The sequence below is a fragment of the Saccopteryx bilineata genome, chromosome 2, assembly GCF_036850765.1.
Source record: "Saccopteryx bilineata isolate mSacBil1 chromosome 2, mSacBil1_pri_phased_curated, whole genome shotgun sequence".
Taxonomy (NCBI): domain Eukaryota; kingdom Metazoa; phylum Chordata; class Mammalia; order Chiroptera; family Emballonuridae; genus Saccopteryx; species Saccopteryx bilineata.
In genome coordinates, this window is record NC_089491.1 from 247130463 (window position 1) to 247156610 (window position 26148).

The window sequence follows — 26148 nt, forward strand, 5'->3', positions numbered from 1 at the left end:
TCCTTACAACCCAGAGAGGCAACAGAAGAGGAAGCGGAGGCTCAGAGAAGCAAAGTAGTAACTTGCAAGGAACACACGGGATACATTCCTATATTAAAACCAGTTCCACAAATTGTTTAGAGCAGAAATTCTTTAAGGCTGTTGACAGGCACTTCTGAACCACCCAGAAGCTGGAAGTAGAAAACACTCTTACAATGCTCAGGCTATTTCAAAACAGAAGGTTGTTTCATTGGATAGATCGAACTCATTTAAAATTAGAGTAATTTTGCAACTCAGGCAGCATACATGCTAAAGCCCTTAAAACCAATTTGTTCACTGAAGTAGTTTAAACACGCGGTATGGATCTGCACCCAATCCATTTGTTTAGAGCACAATCACACATACTGAATTAGTGGAGTCTGAATTAATGAGGCTTTAGGCGTTCTGAAGACACCGCCAGCAAAGGCACAGGGTTTGCCACAGGGTGCAGCGCTGGCAGCATGCAGGTAGATTGGCCGGAGCAGGAAGCTGGGCTGCCCTCTTTACCACCCTGTCCGGGGCCCCTGCAGAGTCACCCAACAACTAGACGGGTGCACTGATATGCCAGACCACCAGATACTGGTGCCAGGCTACCAGCAAGGAAATCTGGTTTTCACTGCGTCTTTCTCCCGTTCCAGTGGTGAGATCGTGGGGGGAGGCCGCGCATGTCCCCCGAACTTGTGTGCATGTCTCACAAACAGGGGTGGCGATGCCTGCTCTGCTTGTCTCTGAGGTTTGTGAGATCGAACAAGACATGCCCATGATAACCGCTAATCTGTGAACAACTAGATGAATGTGAGATATAAAGAGGCCGTGTACAGACAGAGCCTCATCTTGAATATGGGGTGAGAGTCATTTGGCCATCTTCCCTATTTGTGGTCTGTAAAGCCAGACCTTCTCTACTCAAGCTCTGCTTTCTCTGTTCCTGTCTGAGCTTTTACACTCTGTAGGAAGTTGTTTCCCATGACCATGCCCCAGAGGAGTCTGGGGGTGGGTGTGAGTGACCCCCGGTGAAGGTGACCATTCTGAAACTGCTAGGCGACATTGATTGGTGCTGTAGGTCAAGGAGCCCTGGGTGTGATTATCACCTCAGAGTTGGCTAGGGGGCCCCCTCAGCCCTCAGGGCCACATTCTGCTCCAGCCTAGGGCGCCATGTGGCTGTTCATACCACAGGCCACAAGGGAAGGGGTCGGAGACTGTAAGTAGCTCAGTGCAAGCCTATGGCCTCTGCTGAGAAAGCAGATCATGCCCGTGTTCTCTGAAGGGCTCGGGAAGCCTGGCCCTGTCTGAAAGGAGCATTATCAGTTGTAAAATTGGCATCCTTGTCAACACCGTGGTATTTTCTGTCACTTGCTCTGGGCAAGGAAGCGAAGGTTGGTTATGATGGCTGTCTCCTGACCTCTCACTCCTCCAGGGAGCTGACTGAACCGAAGCCCTGATATAATAACCAAGAACTCCAAGAGACCAAGGGTTAGCATGGCTCAGGGTTGGGGCTCTGGAGCAGAGCTGCTGAGCCACGGGCCAGCTGTTTACAGCATGCATTGTGCAGGGCAGAGCACCTGCAGGGCAGAGCAGCTCTCTGCGGTGGGGAGCTGCTGCTGGATCAGGCAGGCAGTGCTGCTCAGGAAAAACCCAGGGTAAAAAGAGATCCAAATCTCCCACTGAGTTCTGCTTGTCTCCACGGCTTTGCCCAGATTCTCTGAATCCCTAGGGCACTCTGGGACTGTCCCTGCTGGGACCATTCCTTCTTCCAGGCAACGTAAAGCCCAGTTCTCCATGTCGATCTACTGGGTTTCTGGCTGTGATGTGATACTAGGTGAGCACTTTGTCCACATGATGCAAATCCTAGTGTATTTATCAGTAATCAGGGGAAACAGAAAGCCCTGCTGCAAAGGGGCCACCGTCCTGGCTGTATTTTCACACCCCCACCGATGACTGTTCAGATGACCCGCGGTCCCCAGCTCAGGTGTCCCACAGTAGGAACACCACTTTCTCCTTTCCTTGGTCTTACACAGACTGGAAGGGAAGCGAGAAGCAAGGTCTATCCGTTGTGACAGCCAAACCCACAAGGGGGCTTTGAAGTGAAAATGAGAAATTTGTACACTGCAGACTTGCCTTTCTAGGTATATCCATATTTCATTTCCTCCTATAATGGTCTAATAGCAATTATTAGTCTATACATTTAGGCAGCACTTTCAAGTTCTCAGAAGAGCTCTGCCGCACCGGGAATCATCTGACCGTGTTCTTTCTGCCCTGGATAAGGCAGGAGGAGAAGGCAGTTTCAGGTGGAGGCTGGCCGACTGCCTGCAGACCCGAGGTTGGACTGCCTGCTGTCAACTTGCTCCCCAAGGTCCTGTCTAACTCTGAGTGGCTGAGAATTCACGTTCTCCCACCTCTGCTGGGGAGGATAGGTCTGGCAAGCCCCCAGGGCCAGGTGGAGAGGGAAAGAAAGCTGGTAGAGGGGGTGTGATGTGGCAGCTGGGCTTGGATTCCTCCTGCAGGGACTTCCTGCCACAGGCTCATATTTGCATATATCTGCATATGCCTTTGCCGGCCCATGCACTCAACCTCGGGCCACTTTCAGGTCTGAAAGTCAGAACTGCTTTGCTGTGGGCCTCTAAGGCTGCTTTCTCATTCCATCTCCTTTCCTGCCTCGCCCCCACCCCCACCCCAGCTGCAGGCAGATCTCTAAGGCACAGAAAGGGGAAGGGGATAAGATGGCACAAAGCGGCCCACCCAGGAACCCCAGACCTTCTGAGCTGGCAGAATGCAGGTTGGCTCCCAGCTGGTCGTTACTGAGAGGCAGAGGGACAGGCTCTCCTACAGGGGAGCTGAGGGTCCTGCCCACTGGAAGCTGCAGTGTACAACCACATCAGGGCTTGTCCGAGGACCCCCTGTGTGTCCCTGCCCCATCTGGCTTTGCCCCTTCACTGCCCGGATCTTACCAGACGCCACTGACACAGCGAGTAGATAAGGCTCGAGGCGCGATGGTGGAGCCCTGCTGCATGAAGCCCCCGACCGGAAACCAGAGACTGTTGCCAAGGGAATACTGGTTCACCAGGAGGTTGCACTGGCCCTGGGCACACGAGTGGGGGCTGTACCACTCATAAGGGGTCAACCTGTGGGAGAGAAAGAACAGCTAGCAGTGCCGTGGAGGGTGGGCGTGGAAGAAAGTGTGCCAGGAAGAGCTGGCAGTGGGGTGGGGTGGTGTGGGGGCTCTCCTTTCTACTTTCTAGCCTCATGTCTGTACACAGTCACTGGCCTTGTGGGCTTGGGCGAGCCACTTCCTCTTGCTGGACTTGCAGTTTTCCAACCAAAAAATGAGGAGGTTAGACTATGATGGCAGTTTTTGAACCGTTCCTCTTCAATCGTAGAAACATTTTTTTTTTACCTTTTCAGAATAAGTTCTGATGTGGAACTCTAATGTACACAACAGATGCAAACGGAGCCCCATGGCTGGAAGCTGGGAGTGCGCAGCAGGTGGGAGGCTGGGAAGTTGATTGTCCTGACACCCCAGTCCCTTTAGGTAGTCACAGAGGAATCCTAGGGCCCACGGAGCCAGTCTGAAAACTCTCAGCCTATAGCAGTGATTCTCAAACATTAACCAACATCAGCATCACCAAGAAGACTGGTTAAAACATAGACTGTCAGGCCCCACCCTCAAAATGTCTGATTCAGTAAGTCTGGCTGAGGCTTGAGAATCTGCAAGTTCCTAGGTGATGTTGATACCACTGATCCAAGGGCCACATTTTGAGAAACTGGCCTGGACGGTCCCTCGGGCCATGGTTCTCTGTCCTGCCTGTGTTTTGGACTCACCTGAGAAATTATAAAAGCTGCCAATGATTATAATCCTGCTCCCAGAGGTTCTGGTTTAATTTATCCAGGTAGAACCTGGGCATCAGTATTTTTAGGACTCCCCAGGTGAATACAATGAGCACACAGGGTTGAGAAAGGCCCCTCTGAGCTCTCTGTCTCCTGGGAAGTGAGCAGCACCCCCTGCCACTGTACTTCTCAGCCTCCTGCTGGCCTTCCTGAATAACACCTCTGATGTCTAGAATCCCCTTTCTTCCTGCAGACAGACACATTCCCTCTGTTCAACAGCCCCAGCCTGTCTGCCATGTAAAGCCTTCCAGCTTGGGGGGGCGGGGATGTTGGGGGGGAAAGCCTCCAGCTTCCATGAGAGAACTGCAGAGGGGTGTGTGCCGGCAGGGCGGGGCTGCGTGTTCACAGGGTGTTATCTTACCCACCTCCCGTGCCTTCATTCAGCCTAATCTTCACTGGGTGTCTTACAGCGCTGGCCCCCTTCCCATCACTGCTGATTGTTTCTGGATTGGCTGCCAGCGTGTCATCACTGGCCCCCTGTCCTGGACGGCCCCTTCCCCTGGTAGCCTGTGGAGCTGGCCTGCATTCACCCTTGGTGGATCCCAAACCTGTGGGCCCTTCCTCTGCAGCAAGCTTCCCACGTTCAGATTCCCAGGCCCATCCCTTAGAGACTCTGAGAAGATTAGACCTGGAAATCCAAATGTTCAAACATTCCCTGAGTGACTCTGGAATCTGCTGGCTTGGGAATAGCTGCCTGAGATCAGCAGTTATCAAGTACTTTTTTTCCTTCTAAAAGCTTCCCCAGAAGTACAATATATAAGAGATAAAAGTGGAGCTGGCCAGAATGAGGACGGCTGGAGAGGCCCAGAGCTGACTGCCCAGCCTCTTCGTGGAGCCTGTTTGAAAACCACTACTAAGGTCAGGTCATCCTTGGCTCAGATATTATGCATACATTATTATATATATTTGATATGCAATATACAATAATATATGTAAAATATGTGTGCATACACACACGTGTGCATGGGCTATATGATCAGATCTTGAATACTTTTTTAGTTAATTTTCTTGTTAATTTTGGATCCTAGGGGTGGTGTGTGCATGTGTAGGGGGGAAGAAAGAGGGGTGGTTCAGCCCCTGGGGCTGGTTGAGAAGTTCAGGCTCTGGTGGGCATGCGAAGCAGGCGTGTGGGTATGCTAGATACAGGGAGGGGTCAATCGAAGGGGCAACAGTAAATTCAGGAGCAGCAAAGCCGGCTTCCGGTGGGCACTTTCTGAAAGGAGCAGACAGCGCAGTCACCTGGAGAGGGGAGGTGTCAGACAGCAGGCCTGTTCCCACACCACTTGCCTGTTGTCACTGACAATAGACACAGTGGCGATGACTGCAGGCCCCAGGGATGGGTGGCATCTGGACAGCACACATAGCAGTCTTTGAAGACCACCAGGTTGTATATAAGGTCTTTCTCTGTTAGGCCCAGATGACTTCCTGAACGGGGCTTTACTCTCCACTGGAAGAAGCCCAGACTGGGTGACACAACACCCTGCGGGCAGACTGGGAACTGCTCCAGGGTTAGGCACCCTGTGTCCCTTGGGGCCCTGTTTTCTAACTGGAGAAAGCACACACTCCCCTGGGGCCAAGGAAGAGATCTGCTCTCAGGGAAACCTCCCCCCACAGAGAAGGAGCATACACTACATAGTCATCTGGCCATGTCACTGTGGCCCCAGACCAGGAGGCTGCTGACGAGACAGCTGGAACAGAGTCGAGCTGCCATTCTGAGCAGGTCTCTAACCCTGCATTCAGCCCTCCAGTCCCCCAGCATGCTGAGCTGAGCCCTTCGCAAGGAGCAGGAATCCGAGGCTGTGGCTGATGAGCCACGACACCTGTTCCGCTTCTGGATAGTAAGTTGTCTCCTGAAGCCAGGCTGGCCCAATGGCCCTTAGCCCAGGACAGAACAGCCCTCTCTGTGCACATCCCAGGGTGGCCTCAGCCATGGGAGGCTCCTTGAGTTCTCCTTTAGGCCCAGGGGGAGTCTTGGGCATCTGGGGAGAGGGGTGAGGGCTTATTCTTCCCATTCCTTGATCTGGACCATTTGTCTTAACACAACTTGCAAACGCCTCTCTCCATCCTGCCTTCCTGCTGTCTGCCCCCATCATGGTTTCCATTCAACAAGGCAGCTGTGTTTTCACCAGCAGCTCTGGCTGGGGAAGGGCCAGGCCCTGCCACCTTGGCCTCTGGTCCCCCATTCCTGTTTCTTACCATTCAGCACTCTGCGGCAGAGCCTGGCAAAGACGGATGCCAGAGCGGTTGGATGCATAGTGCTTACTCAGAGTAATCTTCTTGCCCTTCCGCCTCCTCCCCTCCTTTCTCCCAATGCTCCTATATAAGCAGGAGGCTGGAGACTGGGGGGGGGGGGGAGGGGAAGCGGGAGGGGTGCATAAACAAATTCGGACAAGCTCACCTGCTGGCATTGTGCACGGCAGGGAGTGTGTGTGTACATGGATCGTGCGAGGTCAACAACTGGGCAGAGAGTGGTTCAGGTTCTGACTCTCCGCCCCTCCCTCTAGTTTGGCACTGAGACCGGCTCCCTCTCCCCACCCCTCGCAGCCAGTTCCCAGAGGTGGACACAAGGTGGCAGTGTGAGGAAAGGGACGGGGAGAAGAGTGTACCGAGCCACTAGGAAGAGGATGCAACTGACGGCCAGGTAGGCAAGAAGCATGAAGAGCCAGACGCCCGGAGAAAATGGGTCCAGGAAGGAGAAATAGCCGGGTTTGCGTCCCTGGAAATGGAGACAAAAACAAGATTCACTGTACATGTTCAGTCAGAGTGGCTCTCGGACGAGGCAGGGGAGGACAGTGGGGCGGTGAGCGCTGCTCTGGCCCCAGTTGGCACCTGTCCTGCGTTCTGGCCGACTGGTTTGAACGACACTGGCAGTGAAAGTGTAGAGGAGCTGCTCCGAAACACCTCCCAGCCCCAATCTCAGCAGATGGAACGAAAGAGCAGCCCAGGCCACTCCCCTCCTGGGGTGAAGCTGGCTTTGAGCAAGGACAGCCCGCAGCGCCCCTTGCCTACTGCTCCGTGTCCTCCAGCGGCAGCGCGTGGGCCCAGCAGCGGCTCCGAGCTGTCGGGTCGGCGCCGCTGGAGCAGGACGGCAGCACCCCCTCGGACACTCATGCCATTCTAGTGAGGATGCCGTACTGCAGGCGTCCTTGGTTTTCCCTTCGCAGGGCGGTCCCCTGTGAGCCTCAAACCCATGCTGTGAGGTACTGATTATTGTTTTCATTTTTTAGAGAGGACGCCAGAGACCAGGATTGTCAAGAGATTAGCTAGATCGCCCAGCTAGGACGGAAAGAGCTGGGACTCACAGGCCTGGTTTCCGGCACGAAGCCCAGGGCTGGGACTGTGGTGCTGTGGGGAAGACAGGGTTTGTCCCCAGCCCCAGGAGGTGCTTGGCCCGAGGCATGGAGTCAAAGGCTGGAGCCGGCAGGGACCTCAGGACAGTGAGAGGGAGTGTGGAGGCTGGAGTCCAGTAATCCGCCGCCAGTCTTTGGCTGTGAGGTCCTGGGCCTGTCCACAGCCCTCTCCAGCCTGGCCGGAGCTGGACCAGACCAAAGGGGACATACTCGTGGCCGACAGACCACGTGCAGCCTGCAAACAACTTGTTTGTTTACCCTGCAGTGGTTCCTCATTTTGATTAGTTGCCAACACGAAAGGATCGGAAAATTTCATTTAAAAATCCAGATGTCTGGCTTTTTTGTTTGTTTTAAATGCATCCATCTGGTAACACTGGGCCTGTACTCTTAACTGGCCGGAGCCGAGTGGTGGTGCTCGCTCTGGGCGGGGCCCGCTCCCTCCGGTTCCCACGGCTACCGTGGTCTCACACCAGGCTGGCTGCTTCCACTGACTATGAAACCACTGGTTCTAAATTAAAAATAATATTATTTTATGATTCCAGAAATCGAAGAAGTCCATTGATAGGAAAGAAAATCAGAGGTTCAATGAACAGGTAAACTTCTAAGTTCAAGATTATATCAGTCAAGGGAAGGAGGGGGGTGAGGCTGAGAGCCCAGAGAGGATTTCACAGAGGAAAAAGAGCAGAAACTACTGCTCACAGCCACTTACCTGGTGACCAGGGAGCAAGGTGGGTTGAAAAGACCAGCTTATCTCCCAAGTGGAAAAGACAGGGAGAGGGACAGACTGTGAGGGGCTAAGGTATGCAAGAAACAAAATAAAAAAGCTGACTCATTCGTGCTGGAGGCGGCCATAGCTGGGGGAGGGACTGAACCTTTCACAAAACAGAGCTGAAGTGCTTCCGGATCAGAGATCTCCGGACATCTATCCAGCTCCAATCAGCACAACAAGACACAGCTGAAAACAAGAAGTGGGGAGGAGGGGCAGTAACTCAGGTCTCCATGGAGATCTGAGATACACCTCCCCCTACTGAAGCTGAGAGAAAAAACCCTGCCCCCAGTGAGATTAGTTGGAGGAAGAGACCTTCAGCGTCTCAGGTTACACCCACAGCATTCCAGGATACAGTTTCAAGGAAGCCCCCTGCTGAGATCAGTTAACAAGACTATCACCTGTTAAGAAAACAAACAAATCAAGACTTCAAAGCTGCCCAAATCCGAAAGTGGATTACAAATAATAGCTGATACCAACCCACGAAGACCTAAAAATAACACAACTGAAAACTGGAGGCAGACAACACCAAGCCTAGACTCAATCAACTCTACAAATAAAAAAAAGAAGAAGAAGAAGATGAGAAAACAAAGGAGTGCAATCCAAATGAAACCACAAGAGACACTTTCGAGAGATGAACTGAGTGATATGGAAATAATCAAACTTCCAGATGCGGAGTTCAAAATAATGATTGTAAGGATGCTTAGGAATCTTAGAACAACAATGGAGGGGGAGTTTGAAAACCTAAATAAAGAAATAGCAAGTATAAAAAAGAATCAGTTGGAGACGACAAATACAATATCAGAAATAAAGACCACAATGGAAGGAATTAAAAACAGGATAGATAGAGCAGAGGATCGAATCAGCGAGTTAGAAGACAACTGGAATGAAGGCATGAAAGCAGAGAAGAAAAGAGAAAAAAGACTCAAAAAGTCAGAGGAAACTCTTAGAGAGCTCTGTGACAACATGAAGAGAAATAACATCCGCATCATAGGGGTTCCTGAAGAAGAAGAAAAAGAACAAGGGATAGAGACTTTGTTCAATCATATCATAGCTGAAAACTTCCCTAAATTAATGCAAGAGAAACTCTCACAAATCCAAGAAGCACAGAGGACTCCATTAAAGAGAAACCCAAAGAAACCTACACCAAGACACATCATAATTAAAATACCAAAGCTAAGCGATAAAGAGAAAATATTAAAAGCTGCAAGAGAAAAAAAAGTTATCACCTACAAAGGAGCCCTCATAAGGATGACATCTGACTTCTCAACAGAAACACTTGAGGCCAGAAGGGAATGGCAAGAAATATTCAAAGTAATGCAGAATAAGAACCTACAACCAAGACTACTTTATCCAGCAAGGCTATCGTTTAAAATTGAAGGAGAAATAAAAAGCTTCCCAGACAAAGAACAACTCAAGGAATTCATTACAACCAAACCAATGCTGCAGGAAATATTAAGGGGCCTGGTGTAAACAGATAAAGTGGGAAAAGAATACAGAAAAAAAAGAAAAGAAAAAGGAATACACCTTTAAAGAAGAAAATGGCAATAAACAACTACATATCAATAATAACCTTAAATGTAAATGGATTAAATGATCCAATCAAAAGACATAGGGTAGCTGCGTGGATAAGAAAACAGGACCCATACATATGTTGTCTACAAGAGACACACCTTAGAACAAAAGACACACACAGATTGAAGGTAAAAGGATGGAAAAAAATGTTTCATGCAAATGGAAATGAAAAAAAAGCTGGGGTAGCAATACTTATATCAGACAAATTGGACTTTAAAACAAAGGATATAGTAAGAGATAAAGAAGGCCACTACATAATGATAAAGGGAGTAATCCAACAGGAAGATATAACTATTATAAATATCTATGCACCTAATATAGGAGCACCCAAATACATAAAACAGACTTTGATGGATTTAAAGGGCGAGATCAACAGCAATACTATAATAGTAGGGGATTTCAATACCCCACTAACATCACTAGATAGATCCTCAAGAAAGAAAATTAACAAAGAAACAGCAGACTTATTGGAAACACTAGATCAACTCGATTTAACAGATATCTTCAGAACCTTTCACCCTAAAGCAGCAGAATATACATTCTTTTCAAGTGCTCATGGTACATTCTCTAGGATAGACCACATGTTAGGGCACAAAAGTGCTCTCAACAAATTTAAGAAGACTGAAATCATATCAAGCACTTTCTCCGATCACAACAGCATGAAACTAGAAATGAATCACAGCAGAAAAGCTCAAAAATTCTCAAACACATGGAAACTAAATAGCAGGGTGTTAAATAATGAATGGATTAAGAATGAGATCAAAGAAGAAATAAAGAAATTCCTAGAAACAAATGACAATGAGCATACAACAACTCAAAATTTATGGGACACAGCGAAAGCAGTGCTGAGAGGGAAGTTCATAGCACTACAGGCACACTTTCAGAAGCTAGAAAAAGCTCAAATAAACAACTTAACCCTGCATCTAAAAGAATTAGAAAAAGAACAGCAAGTAAAGCCCAAATGTAGTAGAAGGAAGGAAATAATAAAGATCAGAGCAGAAATAAATGACATAGAGGCTAAAGAAACAATACAGAGGATCAATGAAACTAGGAGCTGGTTCTTTGAAAAGGTAAACAAGATTGATGCACCTTTAAGTAGACTCACCAAGAAAAAGAGAGAGAGGACTCAAATAAATAAAATTAGAAATGAGAGAGGAGAAATAACAACTGACACAACAGAAATACAAAATATTGTAAGAAAATACTATGAAGAACTGTATGCCAAAAAGCTAGACAACCTAGATGAAATGGACAAATTCCTTGAAACATACAATCTTCCAAAAATCAATCTGGAAGAATCAGAAAACTTAAACAGACAAATTACACCAAAGGAGATCGAAACAGTTATCAAAAAACTCCCAACAAAGAAAAGTCCGGGGCCCGATGGCTTCACAACGGAATTCTACCAAATATTCAAAGAAGAACTAACTCCTATCCTTCTCAAGCTATTTCAAAAAATTCAAGAGGAAGGAAGACTTCCAAACTCCTTTTATGAGGCAAGCATAATTCTGATTCCAAAACCAGGCAAAGACCACACAAAGAAAGAAAATTATAGGCCAATATCTCTGATGAATATAGATGCTAAAATCCTCAACAAAATATTAGCAAACCGGATCCAACAATATATGGAAAAAATCATACACCATGATCAAGTGGGATTTATTCTGGGGAGGCAAGGCTGGTACAATATTCGTAAATCAATCAATGTGATTCATCACATAAACAAAAAGAAGGAGAAAAACCATATGATAATTTCAATAGATGCAGAAAAAGCATTTGATAAAATCCAGCACCCATTCATGATCAAAACTCTCAGCAAAGTGGGAATACAGGGAACATACCTCAACATGATAAAAGCCATCTATGAGAAACCCACAGCCAACATCATACTCAATGGGCAAAAATTAAAAGCAATACCCTTAAGATCAGGAACAAGGCAGGGGTGCCCCCTTTCACCACTCTTATTTAACATAGTCCTGGAAGTCCTAGCCATAGCAATCAGACAAGAAGAAGAAATAAAAGGCATTCAAGTTGGAAAAGAAGAAGTAAAACTATCATTATTTGCAGATGATATGATATTGTATATAGAAAACCCTAAAGTCTCAGTCAAAAAACTACTGGACCTGATAAATAAATTCAGCAAAGTGGCAGGATATAAAATCAATACTCAGAAATCAGAAGCATTTTTATACACCAACAATGAACAGTCAGAAAGAGAAATTAAGGAAACAATCCCCTTCACAATTACAACCAAAAAAATAAAGTACCTAGGAGTAAACTTAACCAAGGAGACTAAAGACTTGTACTCGGAAAATTACAAAACATTGATAAAAGAAATCAAGGAAGATACTAACAAGTGGAAGCATATACCGTGCTCATGGTTAGGAAGAATAAACATCATTAAAATGTCTATATTACCCAAAGCAATTTATAAATTCAATGCAATACCAATTAAAATACCAATGACATACTTCAAAGATATAGAACACATATTCCAAAAATTTATATGGAACCAAAAAAGGACACGAATAGCCTTAGCAATCTTAAAAAAGAAGAATAAAGTGGGAGGTATCACACTTCCTGATATCAAGTTATACTACAAGGCCATTGTACTCAAAACAGCCTGGTACTGGCATAAGAACAGGCATATAGATCAATGGAACAGAACAGAGAACCCAGAAATAAACCCACAGTTCTATGGACAACTGATATTTGACAAAGGAGGTAAGGAAATACAATGGAGTAAAGACAGCCTCTTTAACAAATGGTGTTGGGAAAATTGGACAGCTACCTGCAAAAAAATGAAACTAGATCACCAGCTTACACCACTCACAAAAATAAACTCAAAATGGATAAAAGACTTGAATGTAGGCCGTGAAACCATAAGCATCTTAGAAGAAAACATAGGCAGTAAGCTCTCCGACATCTCTCGGAGCAATATATTTGCTGATTTATCTCCACAGGGAAGTGAAATAAAAGACAGGATAAACAAATGGGACTATATCAAACTAAAAAGCTTTTGCACAGCTAAAGACAACAAGAACAGAATAAAAAGACAAATTACACAATGGGAGAACATATTTGACAATACGTCTGATAAGGGGTTAATAACCAAAATTTATAAAGAACTTGTAAAACTCAACACCAGGAAGACAAACAACCCAATCCAAAAATGGGCAAAAGAGATGAATAGACACTTCTCCAAAGAGGACATACAGATGGCCAATAGGCATATGAAAAAATGCTCAACATCACTAATCATTAGAGAAATGCAAATTAAAACCACAATGAGATATCACCTTACACCAGTCAGAATGGCGCTTATCAACAAAACAACACAGAGTAAGTGCTGGCGAGGATGTGGAGAAAAGGGGACCCTCCTGCACTGCTGGTGGGAATGCAGACTGGTGCAGCCACTGTGGAAAACAGTATGGAGATTCCTCAAAAAACTGAAAATCGAACCGCCTTTTGACCCAGCTATCCCACTTTTAGGAATATACCCCAAGGACACCATAGAACGGCTCGAAAAGGAGAAATGCACCCGCATGTTTGTGGCAGCATTGTTCACAATAGCGAAGATCTGGAAACAGCCCACGTGTCCGTCAGAGGACGAGTGGATTAAAAAACTTTGGTACATATATACTATGGAATACTACTCAGCCATAAGAAATGATGACATCGGATCATTTACAATAACATGGATGGACCTTGACAACATTATACGGAGTGAAATAAGTAAATCAGAAAAAAAACTGAGATGAATCCATACATAGAAGGGACATAAAAATGAGACTCAGAGACATGAACAAGAATGTGATGGCAACAGGGGCGGGGGGGGGGGGGGGTTGGGGGAGGGGGGAGGGAGTGAAGAAGGAGAGAGGGGTTAGGGGAGGGGAGGGGCACAAAGAAAACCAGATAGAAGGTGACAGAAGACAATTTAACTTTGCGGGAGGGGTATACAGCACAATCAAATGTCAAAATAATCTAGAGATATTTTCTCTCAACATATGTACCCTGATTTATCAATGTCACTGCATTAAATTTAATAAAAAAATATTAATATTAAAAAAAATATATAAAAAAAAAGATTATATCAGTCATGGCACAAGCTACCGTCAATATTAAGGTATATCATTTTTTAAGACAGAGACAGACAAATACCATATGATTTCACTTAACACGAGAATCTAAAGGACAAATCTGACAAACAAAAAACAGAAACAGACTCACAGATACAGAGAACAGACATGGCTGTCATTGGGAGGAGCGATGGGGGCGGGGAGGAGAAGGTGAAGGGATTGGGAAGCACTGACTGGCAGTTACAAACAGGGACGGGTGTCAGGACAGCAGAGGGAACACAGTCAGTGACACTGTAGTAACTATGAACGGTGCCAGGTGGGTTCCTGAAATATCAAAGGAAACACTTTGTGAAGTACACAATTGGTCACGATGCTGTACACCTGAAAACAATAGAAAATAATATCGAATGTAAATTGTAATTGAAAAAACAAACCCCAAAGAAGGTTGAACAAATGTCCAGTTATATTTGAGAAAGATCTGTCATTTTTACACTGGGGTTCATTTTCACGACGGGGCTGGCCATGTCTTCATCATCATGCTGAGAGCCAATGGCAGACAGAGGAAGACACAGAGTCCAGAGCGGGCACAGGAGCTGACCGTGCCTGCACCCCTGCTTGGGCCACCGCCTGGGCCCTCCTCTACCCCAGCCTTTCTCTGGGCAAACATACGTGACGTCTACGTGCCTGTCAGTCCCGATTACTTTACTCTCAATTGAGACCTATCTACGAAAATATCTTTCATTGTTGTTTTCTGAATCTGAAACCCCATTACATGCTCAATGTCAGAAATCTATACCTGATTATATCACAGCGAGCGAAACAGAGGAAAACGACAGCGCTGTTTAGAGCCGCCGTATTTGGTTATGGGTGATAAGGAGTGATGCACAGCCATGGGAAAAATTCCTAGAGACTCAAGTTATAACACACAGAACATCCCACAAATAAGAATGATCAAGATATAAACACCGCTCCGCTGAAAACAGATCAGTCACACTGGCAAGACAACATCTGATTCCACTTGCGATTGACTGACGCCAACCAGAGAGCAAAGAATGGGCAGTCATTTGAGATTTGGGTCTGAGCTCACACAGGCTTGGCTTGGGCACAGCCCAAGCAGTTTCTGGGGTGCCAAAGAGAAGGATGTGACTTGCGAGGCTCTGAAGGACGACCATTTTTTTTTCCTATGGGGATGTTTTAGATTGCTTCCTTCCTGAGGCATTGAGTTACTGGTGTTTGGAGCAAATCAGATGTCACATGCCATAGGCATTTCTTCCAAATAATAGATTGTCCTGAACCCAAAAGATAGATGATGGTGACACTTTTCTTCTGAAGAGCCCAAAGTGCCGCACGATGTTCTCTGGATTTCAGTACCCAGGTCTCCATATTGACCGATGGAAGAGCCCAGAGTGGGTGTTGACCCGGGGAGGTTAAGTGCCTGGCTGAAATCACTGGTGGTGGCTTCAGTGCTCCCCTGGCAGGCTGTGCCATGGGTGCCATGTTGTCCGCCATTCAAATGGCAGCTGTACCACATCTCCTTTTCATCTTGGCAACTTGCTCCAATAATGTCCCTAACTGATTCTACACCTTCTCCCCAATGCCAGCAGGGTCCCAACCTACTCCATCTCACCCCCTTAAAGTACTCTTAAACATTATGTACTTATTTCTAGCCATCATTATTTCCTGTGACTCTGTTGTATCTGTAGGCATTTATATTGATTAGTACACCTCTCTGTTGACTGCAAGTTGGGACGGCTCCTTCTGATAAAGGTAGATGACTGGTTATAGATAGTCAATGCCCTGAATCTTTAGGACAGGTCAAGCCCCGCAGGTGGGATTAAGAATTAGATGGCACCAGAATTAGAACTACTTCCCTTGATGGTTTACTGTGCTTCAGACTGAGCACATGAGAGCCAGCATCCTTGATGACGCTGTCTGATGGTGGCAGGGACCCAAAGGGCTGGTCCCCACTGGCCAGTCCCAGCATGGTGAGGTTCTTGAGTGCGAGCAGTGGAGCTGCCCATGGACCATGCAGTGGTACTGACCTCCCTTTGTACGTAGAAAACTCCTCTTATCCTTAACAAATAGAAATATATTAATTCACCGATACTTCATTCTATGTGTACTGGAAGAAATGACATTCTAGTAAGAACGCAACTGCTTCCCAGAGTCTGGAGCCAAATGCATAAGAGGCGGGTAACGCAGGACAAGCCGTGACCGGAACACAGGCTCTGGAGCCGGACTGCCCAGGACTGAATCCTGGCTCTACCGCTACAAACTGTGTGACACTGGCCACATTACTCAACTTCCCTGGGCCTCTGTTTCCTTTTGTACATGAGGATAATAATAAAACCTACCCCGTGGGGTTGTTTTGGGAAGTCAATGACACATAGGAAGGGCTACATATGTGTGTGTGCCCCCTCTGTCTAATGGTAATTAGGAATGAACAGGGAGGAGGGAGGTGGTGTGTGACAAGGAGGGAAACCTATTTTTAAGTTGATGCTCCCTCAATGGACAAGAAATACTATTTTCTATCCTGCAGTGACAGATGCTGAAGATGCTTAGGGAGAATGCCATCTGGTTACAGTCATTTTCCACAACTCCTGGAGTTTCTGTGGGTTATAACATATGAATCATAGGATTCCCCAGGGCTCCCCAGGGAAGCCATCAGGGCAAGAGCAGGCTCTCTTCTGGAAGGATGGCTCTTAGAAGCCAGCGATTCCCACCTGTGAACTCAGTCCTCCCTCCGCCTTTCCAGACAGAGAGAGTGGGTCAAATGTGTTTGCAATGGGTTCTCTTGCGCTTGTGTAAGGGCTGTGCACCCTACTCACCATTTCCCTACACCCAGTGTTCTTCCTTCCCTATCCTCCAACCCTCCCCAGTAGAGCCAATGACAAAGGCTTGACACCTTCTCCACCTGGCTTTGCCCTTTGGAACTAAAGGGCAATTTATAGAGAAGTACCCTTCAATTCCCAGCAGTGGTCAGTGGTCAATAAAACACTCTTGAGTAAGACAACAGTCTCCATTACTCCTTCTGGGAGAGGCAGAAGAACATGATTTCTTCTTGTTTCAACCTGGGAACCCATGGATGGCCTCCCGCGGTGTGTCTGCCGTGAATTGTCTTGATGATATTTTGAGTTAGCATACACTACTCACTTCTGATTTCAAAAAGGAAAAAATAACAGTAAGCAATTAAGTCCTCGTCCATAAAACACCCAGATGGGTTTGTTGTCTATATATAACCCAGATGCAGCGTTATCTATTTTCACTCTGTTTGTTGGAAATCTGCTGTGAGGAGACCTAAATTCAAACCCTGGCACGGACCTTGTCTTGCTGAACGATCCCAGGCAAACCACTCAACTTCTCCGGGTGCTATTTTTCTTTTCCATAGAATAAATAGAACACCACAATCAACATGAAGGGGGAATGTGCGAATTACTAAACTAATGTTGACAAAATGCTTTCAGCTTGAGAGAAGCACTCAAAAATAATCAATATTAAAATGATTCAGGAAGCCATATCTCCACCATAGGCTATCATGTTCCTTAGTTGTAAGGACTAAATCTCTATTCATTTTCTGTTTTCTTGTAGCAGAATATTAAGCAATACTAGAAATGAACCACTGGTTTACTTCACATTGGTCTCCATTTTCCTCCACAGTCTTTCTGAAATGCAACCAGACCTTCTTGAGAAAGAGGTAATACATCCAGCAAAAATGCCAGGCACTTAATTTAATGTTGGCATTAATGTCTTTCTCATTTTTAATCACTGTTTTTGTTTGTTTGTTTGTTTACTTTTACTAAAAGAGGTAACTCTAGCCAATAGCTGAGAAGAGAAAAATAAGAGAATGTGAACCTTTTCCATTTGTTAATCAAAGACAGAACCAGACATTAAAGAGGAAGAATAGTAAACTCACATTCTAAAGGGAGTCTTTAATGCTCTGACAGGTTTGGGACCTGATATGGGGTCCTAGAGAGTATCCTTAGAATAGAAAAGATCTTGAAAGATCACTTAATATATGGCCTTGACACAGAGAAATACACGACTATACCATACAGATAGGAAGTCGGGAGCATATGGATTTGGAGACAGAAAATTTGGGTGCAGTGTGACCTCCACCACTGCACTCCTTTCCTCGCTTCCATTGCACCACTAGCCACGGCCAGCCTCAGAAGCCACTCATGTAAAATGGGACTCATACTGCCTGCCTTGGGATTGCTGCATTGAGCCAGAGGCCGTATGCAAAAGTGCTTCATAAAATAAGGAGCCACCTGACAGATGTCAGTCAACATACCACTATTCTGGACACATACCCAACCGCCTTGAATAGGTCAATGCTGACTTTTTTAAACATGATTATCCATTTGGGGATCATATGAGCCAAATTTCGACTGCTAGGCTGGTTTCTAGCACACTCAGATGGTGCCTTGCTACAATGGTCAGGGTGTGCTTGAGGAATACAAACCTACTTCAATATTAGTTTGAGCACAACATCATTAGGCAAATTGCTGTTGCAGAAAAAAAGAGAGAAAACTAAATTATATACTCCAATGTCAAATACAAATGTCTTTTGTGTTTCTATGCACTTCTCCCCTCAATTCACACAGCTATTTGAGAGTTTATGTGATGCACCAGTACCATAAAGTCCCGGACTGCAAAACATCCTGGAAGTATTACTGCTATATGAAATACTAAACTTCTCGATAAGAAGACATAGTTTGTATGCCAAAGACATCAAAAAAGTCTTGAACCTCAGCTATCTTGTCATTTGACTTCCATATTTGGAGTACTGAGGATGCCCCAGATTCTAAAGGCTGGGTTCTCTGTGTCTCCGCCCAGGGACTCTGCTGCCTTCTCACATGGGTGTACAGTGTGTGGCATTATGTAGGCATCAGACAGAGAAAGGGCAGTGAGTTCAGATGGCAGGCATGGCCAGGCCTGAGCAGAAGACGTATGTGGGCTGCCTGCAACACTTGTCCCCCACCTCTTTTCGTTCTCAAGATTAATGTGGTAAAGTCCAGAAAAAAATTTATTTAGGTCACGAATCTTAACAAAAATCAAGCTCGTGGAGCTCAGAGCTGCCCAACCATGAGCCACAAAGGAAAGTGGCATTCACTGTCCACAGGCTCACAGGGCACCTACCTCCTTCTCTTCCTTTCTTCCTTAGTTATCAAGTACACAGTGCACGTTGGAATGACCACATTTTCCATACCAAAATTCATACCATAAAAATGTACGGTCTCACAAGAGGGCACTTTTTCCTCAATGCATCTCCCACTAGGATTTATATATATATAGAGAGAGAACCAAAGAAAGAGATAATGCAACATATAAATGCTGTTATAGAGGTATAGCAGAGGGTAGAAGCTCAGAGAAAGAAGCAATCAACTCCATCTAGTGGAGTCACATTGAAGAGCAGGTGCCATTTGAACTGGGTATTAAAAACTAAGGAAGAGTTTGTTAGATGGTTGAGAGACAAGAAGATGAGTATGAACCTAGAGAAGGAGGCAGGAGAGACTGACAGGATAAAAACGCACTCAGCACTGTGGGGTGAAGGGGCCCACAGGTGAAGAACTAGAAACAAGACAGGAGATATGGTCTTCATTCTCCATGCTAAGCAGGCTGTACCTTTTCTTGTAAGTGATGGGTAGCCAGTGAATGATTTTAAGTAAGAGGCTGAAATGATGACATTTGTAAAAATAAATAAATAAAAATTTAAACACAACTCTCAAGCTGCAGTATGAATAGAGGATGGACTGCAGTGGGGAGCAATTCACATACATTTATTATATAAATATCACAGCTGCATTGTGCACGTGTCAAGTACTGTCATATATGTATTATATATGTATTATATATATATATATGTATCCACTTTAAATTTGAATGACAATCTATTTACAAATGAAGAAACGTGAGAAACATGTGACATGCAGTTAGTAAGTGTCAAATTTGGGAATAAACCCAGGCAGTCTGACTCCTAAGTCCATGTTTTTCATTCTAGCACTTCTTCATGCACGCTCATGACGGTGGCCCTCTGCTGGGGACACAGGGATGAGGAAGAAACGCCCTGTCCTCAAGGAGGATACAGACCACTGGAATGCCAGCCGTTCAGGTTAGAGAGAAAAACCTGGACCAAGGCAGATGGAGTAGGGACAGTATAGGGGTGGGCAAAGTAGGTTTTCAGTTGTGAATACATGAAACACGGTGTTTATTCTTTTTTTGTGTAATAATCATAATCTGATCTCTTTTTCCATATGAACAACTGTAAACCTACTTTTGCCATTTAGGAGGGAGTTGACCCACTGAACATGTGAAATAATAAAAGTGAAGGGCAGATTAGGTAACTGGATGCAGGGGCCATGATCCGATATGGGGCAGAAGGGAGGAAGGAGAAATGTACCGAATGCAGTGGGGACACTGTTTGAGGTGCCTGAGCGACACTCAGGTGGACATGTCTAGCAATGTGTTAGAAATAGGCTACCAGGACCCAGGGAAGCAGCCCGGGTTCGATGTACAGGTTTGGGGGTGGGTGAGATTACCCAGACAGGGAGTCAGTAGAGTGAAAACAACAAAGGGCCACAGACGAGAGAGAGAGAGAGAGAGAGAGAGAGAGAGAGCGCGCCAGCATACATAATGATGGAGAAGGCAATAATCAGAGAGGCCGGAGTAACAGCAGAAGAAAACAATGATTTAAATTCTAGGAACAGAGCGTTTTAAAAAGTGGGAGGGGTCAAGAGTAACAAACACCAAAGCCAGAGTCCCTAGCCAGCCTCTGAGTGGCAGGAAGAGTATAAGTGGAAAAAAGAGAAAAACATTCTTCTGATTTGGGTCCTTATTTCTACCTGAACACAGAGTTTCTACCCCAAGGCTGGGAGGAAGGAAAGTATCCCATAATACACTCTTGATGATCCACATGCATGAAAAAGCCTAGAAAATCTTAGATTGCTGGAAATTCACAAATGGTTTCTGGTTATCTTTAGACTTCAGAGACATACCTGTCATCCCTTATTATTTTGGAGGGTTCTGCAGTAAATCTTCACTAGGCATTTACACCTGGGGATTATTTTTACTTTTGCACATAGGTTTGGTTGCTTTTTGCTAATAATCACTCATGACATAGGTGACCTCATAGACACAAGACTAAGAAATTCTGGGTCCTTAACGATTACAAATAATTTTAGTTATATTGTTGCTCACAGATAAATGTCATCTGGAGAAAACTCGCAAGATAATGAACACCCAGTATTTGGCTTCTAATTTCATTAACTTAACACTGTTGTATTAGGACAGCTTCTCTTTGTAACTGTGTCTTTAGGCTCTTGTGGTGGATCTGCCAGGTAATCCTTTGGCATCAGCTCTTCTTGCTGATGCCTCTTTGGCTTAAGATGCAGCAGAGTACATCTCTAACCTGTTCTCACCAGGTCCCACTGGGTTAGGTGGTTCAGAGTTGTTCTCTCTCTGGCTGACTTCTGTGTGCCTTCTAAGCACACTGCCTTGCACACAGAAAAATGCACTCAGTGAATATTTGTTGACTAAATGCAAAAACTGTCAGTTCTGCTTCGTGTGAGCTGTTCGTGCCAGCACTCCATTTTGTCTTAGCTTAGCCCCTGTTAGAAATCAACCTGAGTGGCTGTGTGGCATGCTCATGCCTCTGTATGGAGGCTAGAAGAGGGGAGCAATCCTGACCAGACAGGGAAACTATGTCAGCTAGGGTTCTCCAGAGAAAAAGAAGCAGAAGGGTGTGTGTGTGCATGCGTGTGCACGTATGTGTATAAAGAGATTTAAGGAATTAGCTTATGTGATTGTGGTCGCTGGTAAATCCAATCTGTGTGGTAAGCTAGCAGGCTAGAGGCTTGGGCAGCTTTTCCTTTTCTTTTTCTTTCCTTTTCCAAGTGAGAGGAGGGGAGATAGAGAAACAGACTCCTGCATGCACCCCAACCAGGATCCACCCAACAACCCCCATCAGGGGCCAATGCTCTGCCCATCTGGGGCCATGCTTGCAATCGAGCTATTTTTAGTGCCTGAGGCAGAGGCTGCACAGAGCCATCCTCAGGGCCTGAGGCCGATGTGCTCAAAGCCATCGAACCATGGCTTTGGGAAGTAAAGAAAGAGAGAGGGTGAAAGGGGAGGAGGAGTGGTGGAGAAACAGATGGTTGCTTTTCCCATGTGTCCTGACCGGAATCAAACCCAGGACCCACGCATGCTGGGTGGGCACTCCACTATTGAACCACGCGGGCAGGGCCTTGGGCAGCTTTCCCATGTGATTGTCTTGAGGCAGAATTCCTTCTCTTTCAGGAAGCCTGCTTTTGCTCCAAAGGAGTTCAACCGATTCGACAACGCCACCCACATTATCAAGGTAATCTCCTTGACCTACTTTTTATCTTTTTGGATAAAAAGATGAGAGGAAGGTTCTCCCAGCTTAGTAGGAAATCTCGGTAAAGTAAACTGAGTGCTGGCCATGCAGTGCCTGCCCGCTTCGTGTCTGAGGCGCAGTCAGGGCTCCTCTTCCGTGCCCCACCCCCACCAGCCAGTGTACTTCGATGTCATGTCCCTCCTTTGCTGTCCATTCACGTGCTATCACAAACTCATTTGATACCCATTCTAGTCAACCTAACCAGGGACAGCCTTTTTTTTTTTTAAGTATTCAGAAGAGGGGACATGCCAGGGACAAATGACATTAAGTTACCTCCTCTTTAGTCAACAGTACAGATAACAGAAGGAGGCTGTATTCCCTCACCAGACACACAGCTCAGAGTGAACAGAGATGGGATTAAGTCAGTGACGTCTTGGAGAATGCTAGGATGACTTATCTGTGCTGTGGGCCTTGTCCCTTAGGAGGAAGCAGAGTGACCCACAGGGCCAATCACCCACCCAGCCACTATGCACCAAGGGTTGGACAGTTACTCTTGGCCATCGCTATTCAATGAGGCAGAAGGAATTCTGACAGGAAAGCCGACAAGTGTGACTTTCCCATCTTTCCCGTTTGCAAATCCATGCAGCTAGTGGGGGAAAATAACAGCCCAGCACATTTGCTTCTAAGTCTTGAAATCTAAATATTTCCACAACTCATTCTTTATTACCATATAACTTGGTGTTTGCATGCAAAAAAGATTAATGACATACGTGCTTACCATATGAACTCGGTAAAGAATGCTAATTCCCAGGGTCATGAATGGCTTCGAGAAATCAATCACCTTCTCCCGCTCTGCAGTAATGGTGAGGCCCGCCACGGCCAGATCTGCCTTCTGAAAGGGACAGAGAAAGAGCCCATCAGTGGGGTGGCCACGGGAGATGGGGGCATCAGGACTTGTGACCAGAGGCCATCGCTACTGGGGAGATGCTACTCTGCTCTGGCTTCAGTGCAGTGGGAGTGACTCTAAGCAGTGACAGCATATCCAAGTCCTGAATGACCACTATGTTCATTTGAGGTTAGCCCCCTCACAATACTAAGTTAGTAAAAAAGCAGGAGGGATCACCATGGACTGTTCAGGGATAGACTCATATGCCTTAGAGTAGGGGTTTCAATGGGAAAAACTGGTAGGTAGGTTTCCTGGATTCTCAACATTGAGTAGTGTTTTTATTCAACTTATTATTTGTTGAATAAAAATTCACTGAGCTAAGTCAACCACAAGGCCCAGCAGGGCAATACTAGTACCGTGTGCGGCTGATAAAAGATCAGCAGCCCGGCCCTGGCCAGATTTTGGGAGGAGGAAGAGGCAAAAAGAAAATTGGTTGGAATAAAGACATTGAAGAAAATGTTAGGAAAACCAACACTGATAAGAGGTACACACAGCATCCAGTCCTTTATCTGATTATTTTTAAAAATATATAAGTTGTCCAAATCGATTAACCAAAGTCCACAACTTATCTTCAGGTTTCCTTCCCTATACTCAGCTTTTCTCCACAGAGGCACACTTTCGATTGAAACTCAGAAATCTTTTCACAAGTGTATCCATGTTGGCCACCAATGACACCATGGTCACACAATTCCATGCAGAGACAAAGCTGGAAATGAATAGCATCCCAGAAGGACCCTCTCCTGGGACACATGCAGAATGACAGGGACCCGGGGAGAGTGTTTGCCCCCAAACGTGGACTGGGCATTTTTGTCTGTTCACAAGTAGACACATCCCACAATGGGGCCAAACAGAAAAGCTGCCTCGTGTGGACACTGCCAGTCATTGCCACCAACCTGTCATTATTTCCTTTGTCTCTAGTCAACAGTAAGTTGGGGGTAGAGAAGTCAGGGATGAGACTGAAAAGGTAAGTGACAAGCTGAAAGAAACTGTGGAGGTTTTGTGGTTGTTTCTTATGTTGAACTGACTGGGTATAGAACAGTAATCATCTACTTTGGCTTTAATGTGCCCCAGGGTATCAGCAACAACCTTGTGGGATCAGGTTATTCCAATAAACGTGTGTTCACTTTAGTTTAAAAAAGGCATTATGCAATAAAGCAGTCTTAGATGAGGAGATAATGTGCCTCGGAGCCCAACTAACAATGGAAGGGGGCTAGAAGTGTAAAAATGCTAGCAATCGCCGGCGTGGGTAGCTGAGGGATGTGTGGGCACAATGACAGCGCATCCAAGCCCTCCCACTTCCTGGTCACTTGCACCATGCTCTCCAGTGGAAAGGGCAGGACATAGGACATCGGAAGACCCGGCTCTCCTCGCAGCTGGGCCACAGACTCCCTGAGACCTTGGGCAAGTTATTCCCCTCTCTGGGCCTCCGCTCCCTCCACTGTAAAAGGCCAGGGCTCAGCCAGATGCTCTGTAAGCTCTTTCCAGCTCTAAAATCCCACGCTTTCACTTTTCCTGGCTTGAAGAAGTAGAACTTAGTTTTAATTGGCCTCTGTTTTGTTCAAGAGGATGGCCGCGATCAGCAGAATCGAGTGTTGGAGGAGAACGAGCTTTGAGGAGGAAACTGTCAGGCTAGGGGCAGCAGCTAACCGGGACCCCAGGCAGGGAGATTTTCAGTTAGGGAAGGAAAGCCAATAAGGTCAGGAAGGTGCTAAACCTTGGAGGGAGCAGGTCTGGTAGTGTATCCCTAGGGGGCTGGGAAACCGGAAAGAAAAGAAGAGCCAGAGAAGAAAAAGGAGGAGGACCCATAAAGGGAACCTGGCCTGGCTTCGTATGTGTCACGATGTTCCTGGTGTGTCATGTGCTGTGTGTGTGCTGTGTGTATGTATGTGTGTGTGTGCATGTGTGTGCTGTGTGTATGTGTGTGCTGTATGTATGTGCGCGCACATGTGTATGTGTGTGTATGTGTGTGCTGTATATATGTGTATGTGTGTGTGCTCTATGTATGTGTGTGCATGTGTATGTGTGTACTGTGCTCTGTGTGTGTGCTGTATGTATATGTGTGCATGTTTATGTGTGTGTGCTGTGCTATGTGCATGTGTATGTGCATGTGTATATGCTGTATGTATGTGTGCTGTGTGTGTGTGTGTGTGTGGTGTGTGTGCGTGTGTGTGTTCACTCGTGTGCGTCCATACGGGTGTCAAGTACAATCAATTCCTTTGAGACAAAGACCTCTCTCCTTACTTTTGATTGGAAGTGTTCTTTGCAGAGCTTCCTGTTCTGTTTCTGAGATGCCTTTTTTTAAAAAAATCTCCTGGATGTTTGTGGAATTTACATGGGGAAGGTGGGCTGGAGCCAGCCTGGAGGTGACATCCAGAACACATTATTCTTTACCTCATAAAGTTAACAAGGGGCAGGCAACTGCCCCGTTGCTGTCAATGCCCACGGTCTCAGTGTGGCTGCTGCTCCCCTCCCAGGACAGCATGGCCTGGAGCAGGACAATGGAATTCACAGCAGCTGGGTCTGCATCTGCCTGAGACCACCATCCTCCCGCAGTTCCCTGAGACCGCCACCTGCACAGCTGGATGACTGATGGCAGCGCCAGCTCCTGCCCGATCTGAAACAAACAACGCTTTACTGGTTCCCTTTCCTTCTCTTCTGGGCGCCTGTTGCCCCCTTTCAGACAAAACCCCATTCCTCCACCCACCCCCACCCCGCAGGGCCCTGGCACCACAGTGCAGACCTCCAGCTGCCGGAGCCCCGCCTCTGCCCACTGGGCAGCAGCGCCCTTACACAGAGCCCAGCAAACAAGAGGACAGAGGACGGGGTGGCTCAGAAGACCTGTCTCTGCCTCTTGCTGACCACATGTCCATGCCAACTCATCTGTGCTCTCTGGGACTCATCTCACCGGGCTGTATAAGGAAGCAGCGCCTGCCTATCGATAGTACATGGGAGCCAACAGAGCCGATGGCTGTGGAAGAGCCGAATGAACTGTACACACCGCAGAGTCCCGCCACACCAACTCGGCTGTCCCTGAGACAGCCTCCAGTGTGGGGCAGACCTGTCTGCACTCTGTCACACAATTATTTGCTGTGTGACCCTAGGCCTAGGCTTTTGACCCCTCTAAGTCTCAGTTTGCTCATATAAGAAGTGGGAATAATAATAGCACCTACACACTGGAA

The 26148-nt window shown here is 46.3% G+C and overlaps 1 protein-coding gene across 1 annotated transcript in view; it reads right to left on the minus strand.

The window, feature by feature from the left end:
- GRIK4 (glutamate ionotropic receptor kainate type subunit 4) overlaps positions 1–26148 on the minus strand; it is a 379418-nt gene that overhangs the window by 24168 nt on the left and 329102 nt on the right. Inside the window, exons 13-15 of the mRNA XM_066259819.1 lie at positions 22802–22915; positions 6507–6616; positions 2964–3137 (exon numbers count right to left, since the gene is read on the minus strand). Coding sequence (XP_066115916.1) covers positions 2964–3137; positions 6507–6616; positions 22802–22915 — 398 coding nt within the window. The remainder of the gene's footprint in view (positions 1–2963; positions 3138–6506; positions 6617–22801; positions 22916–26148) is intronic.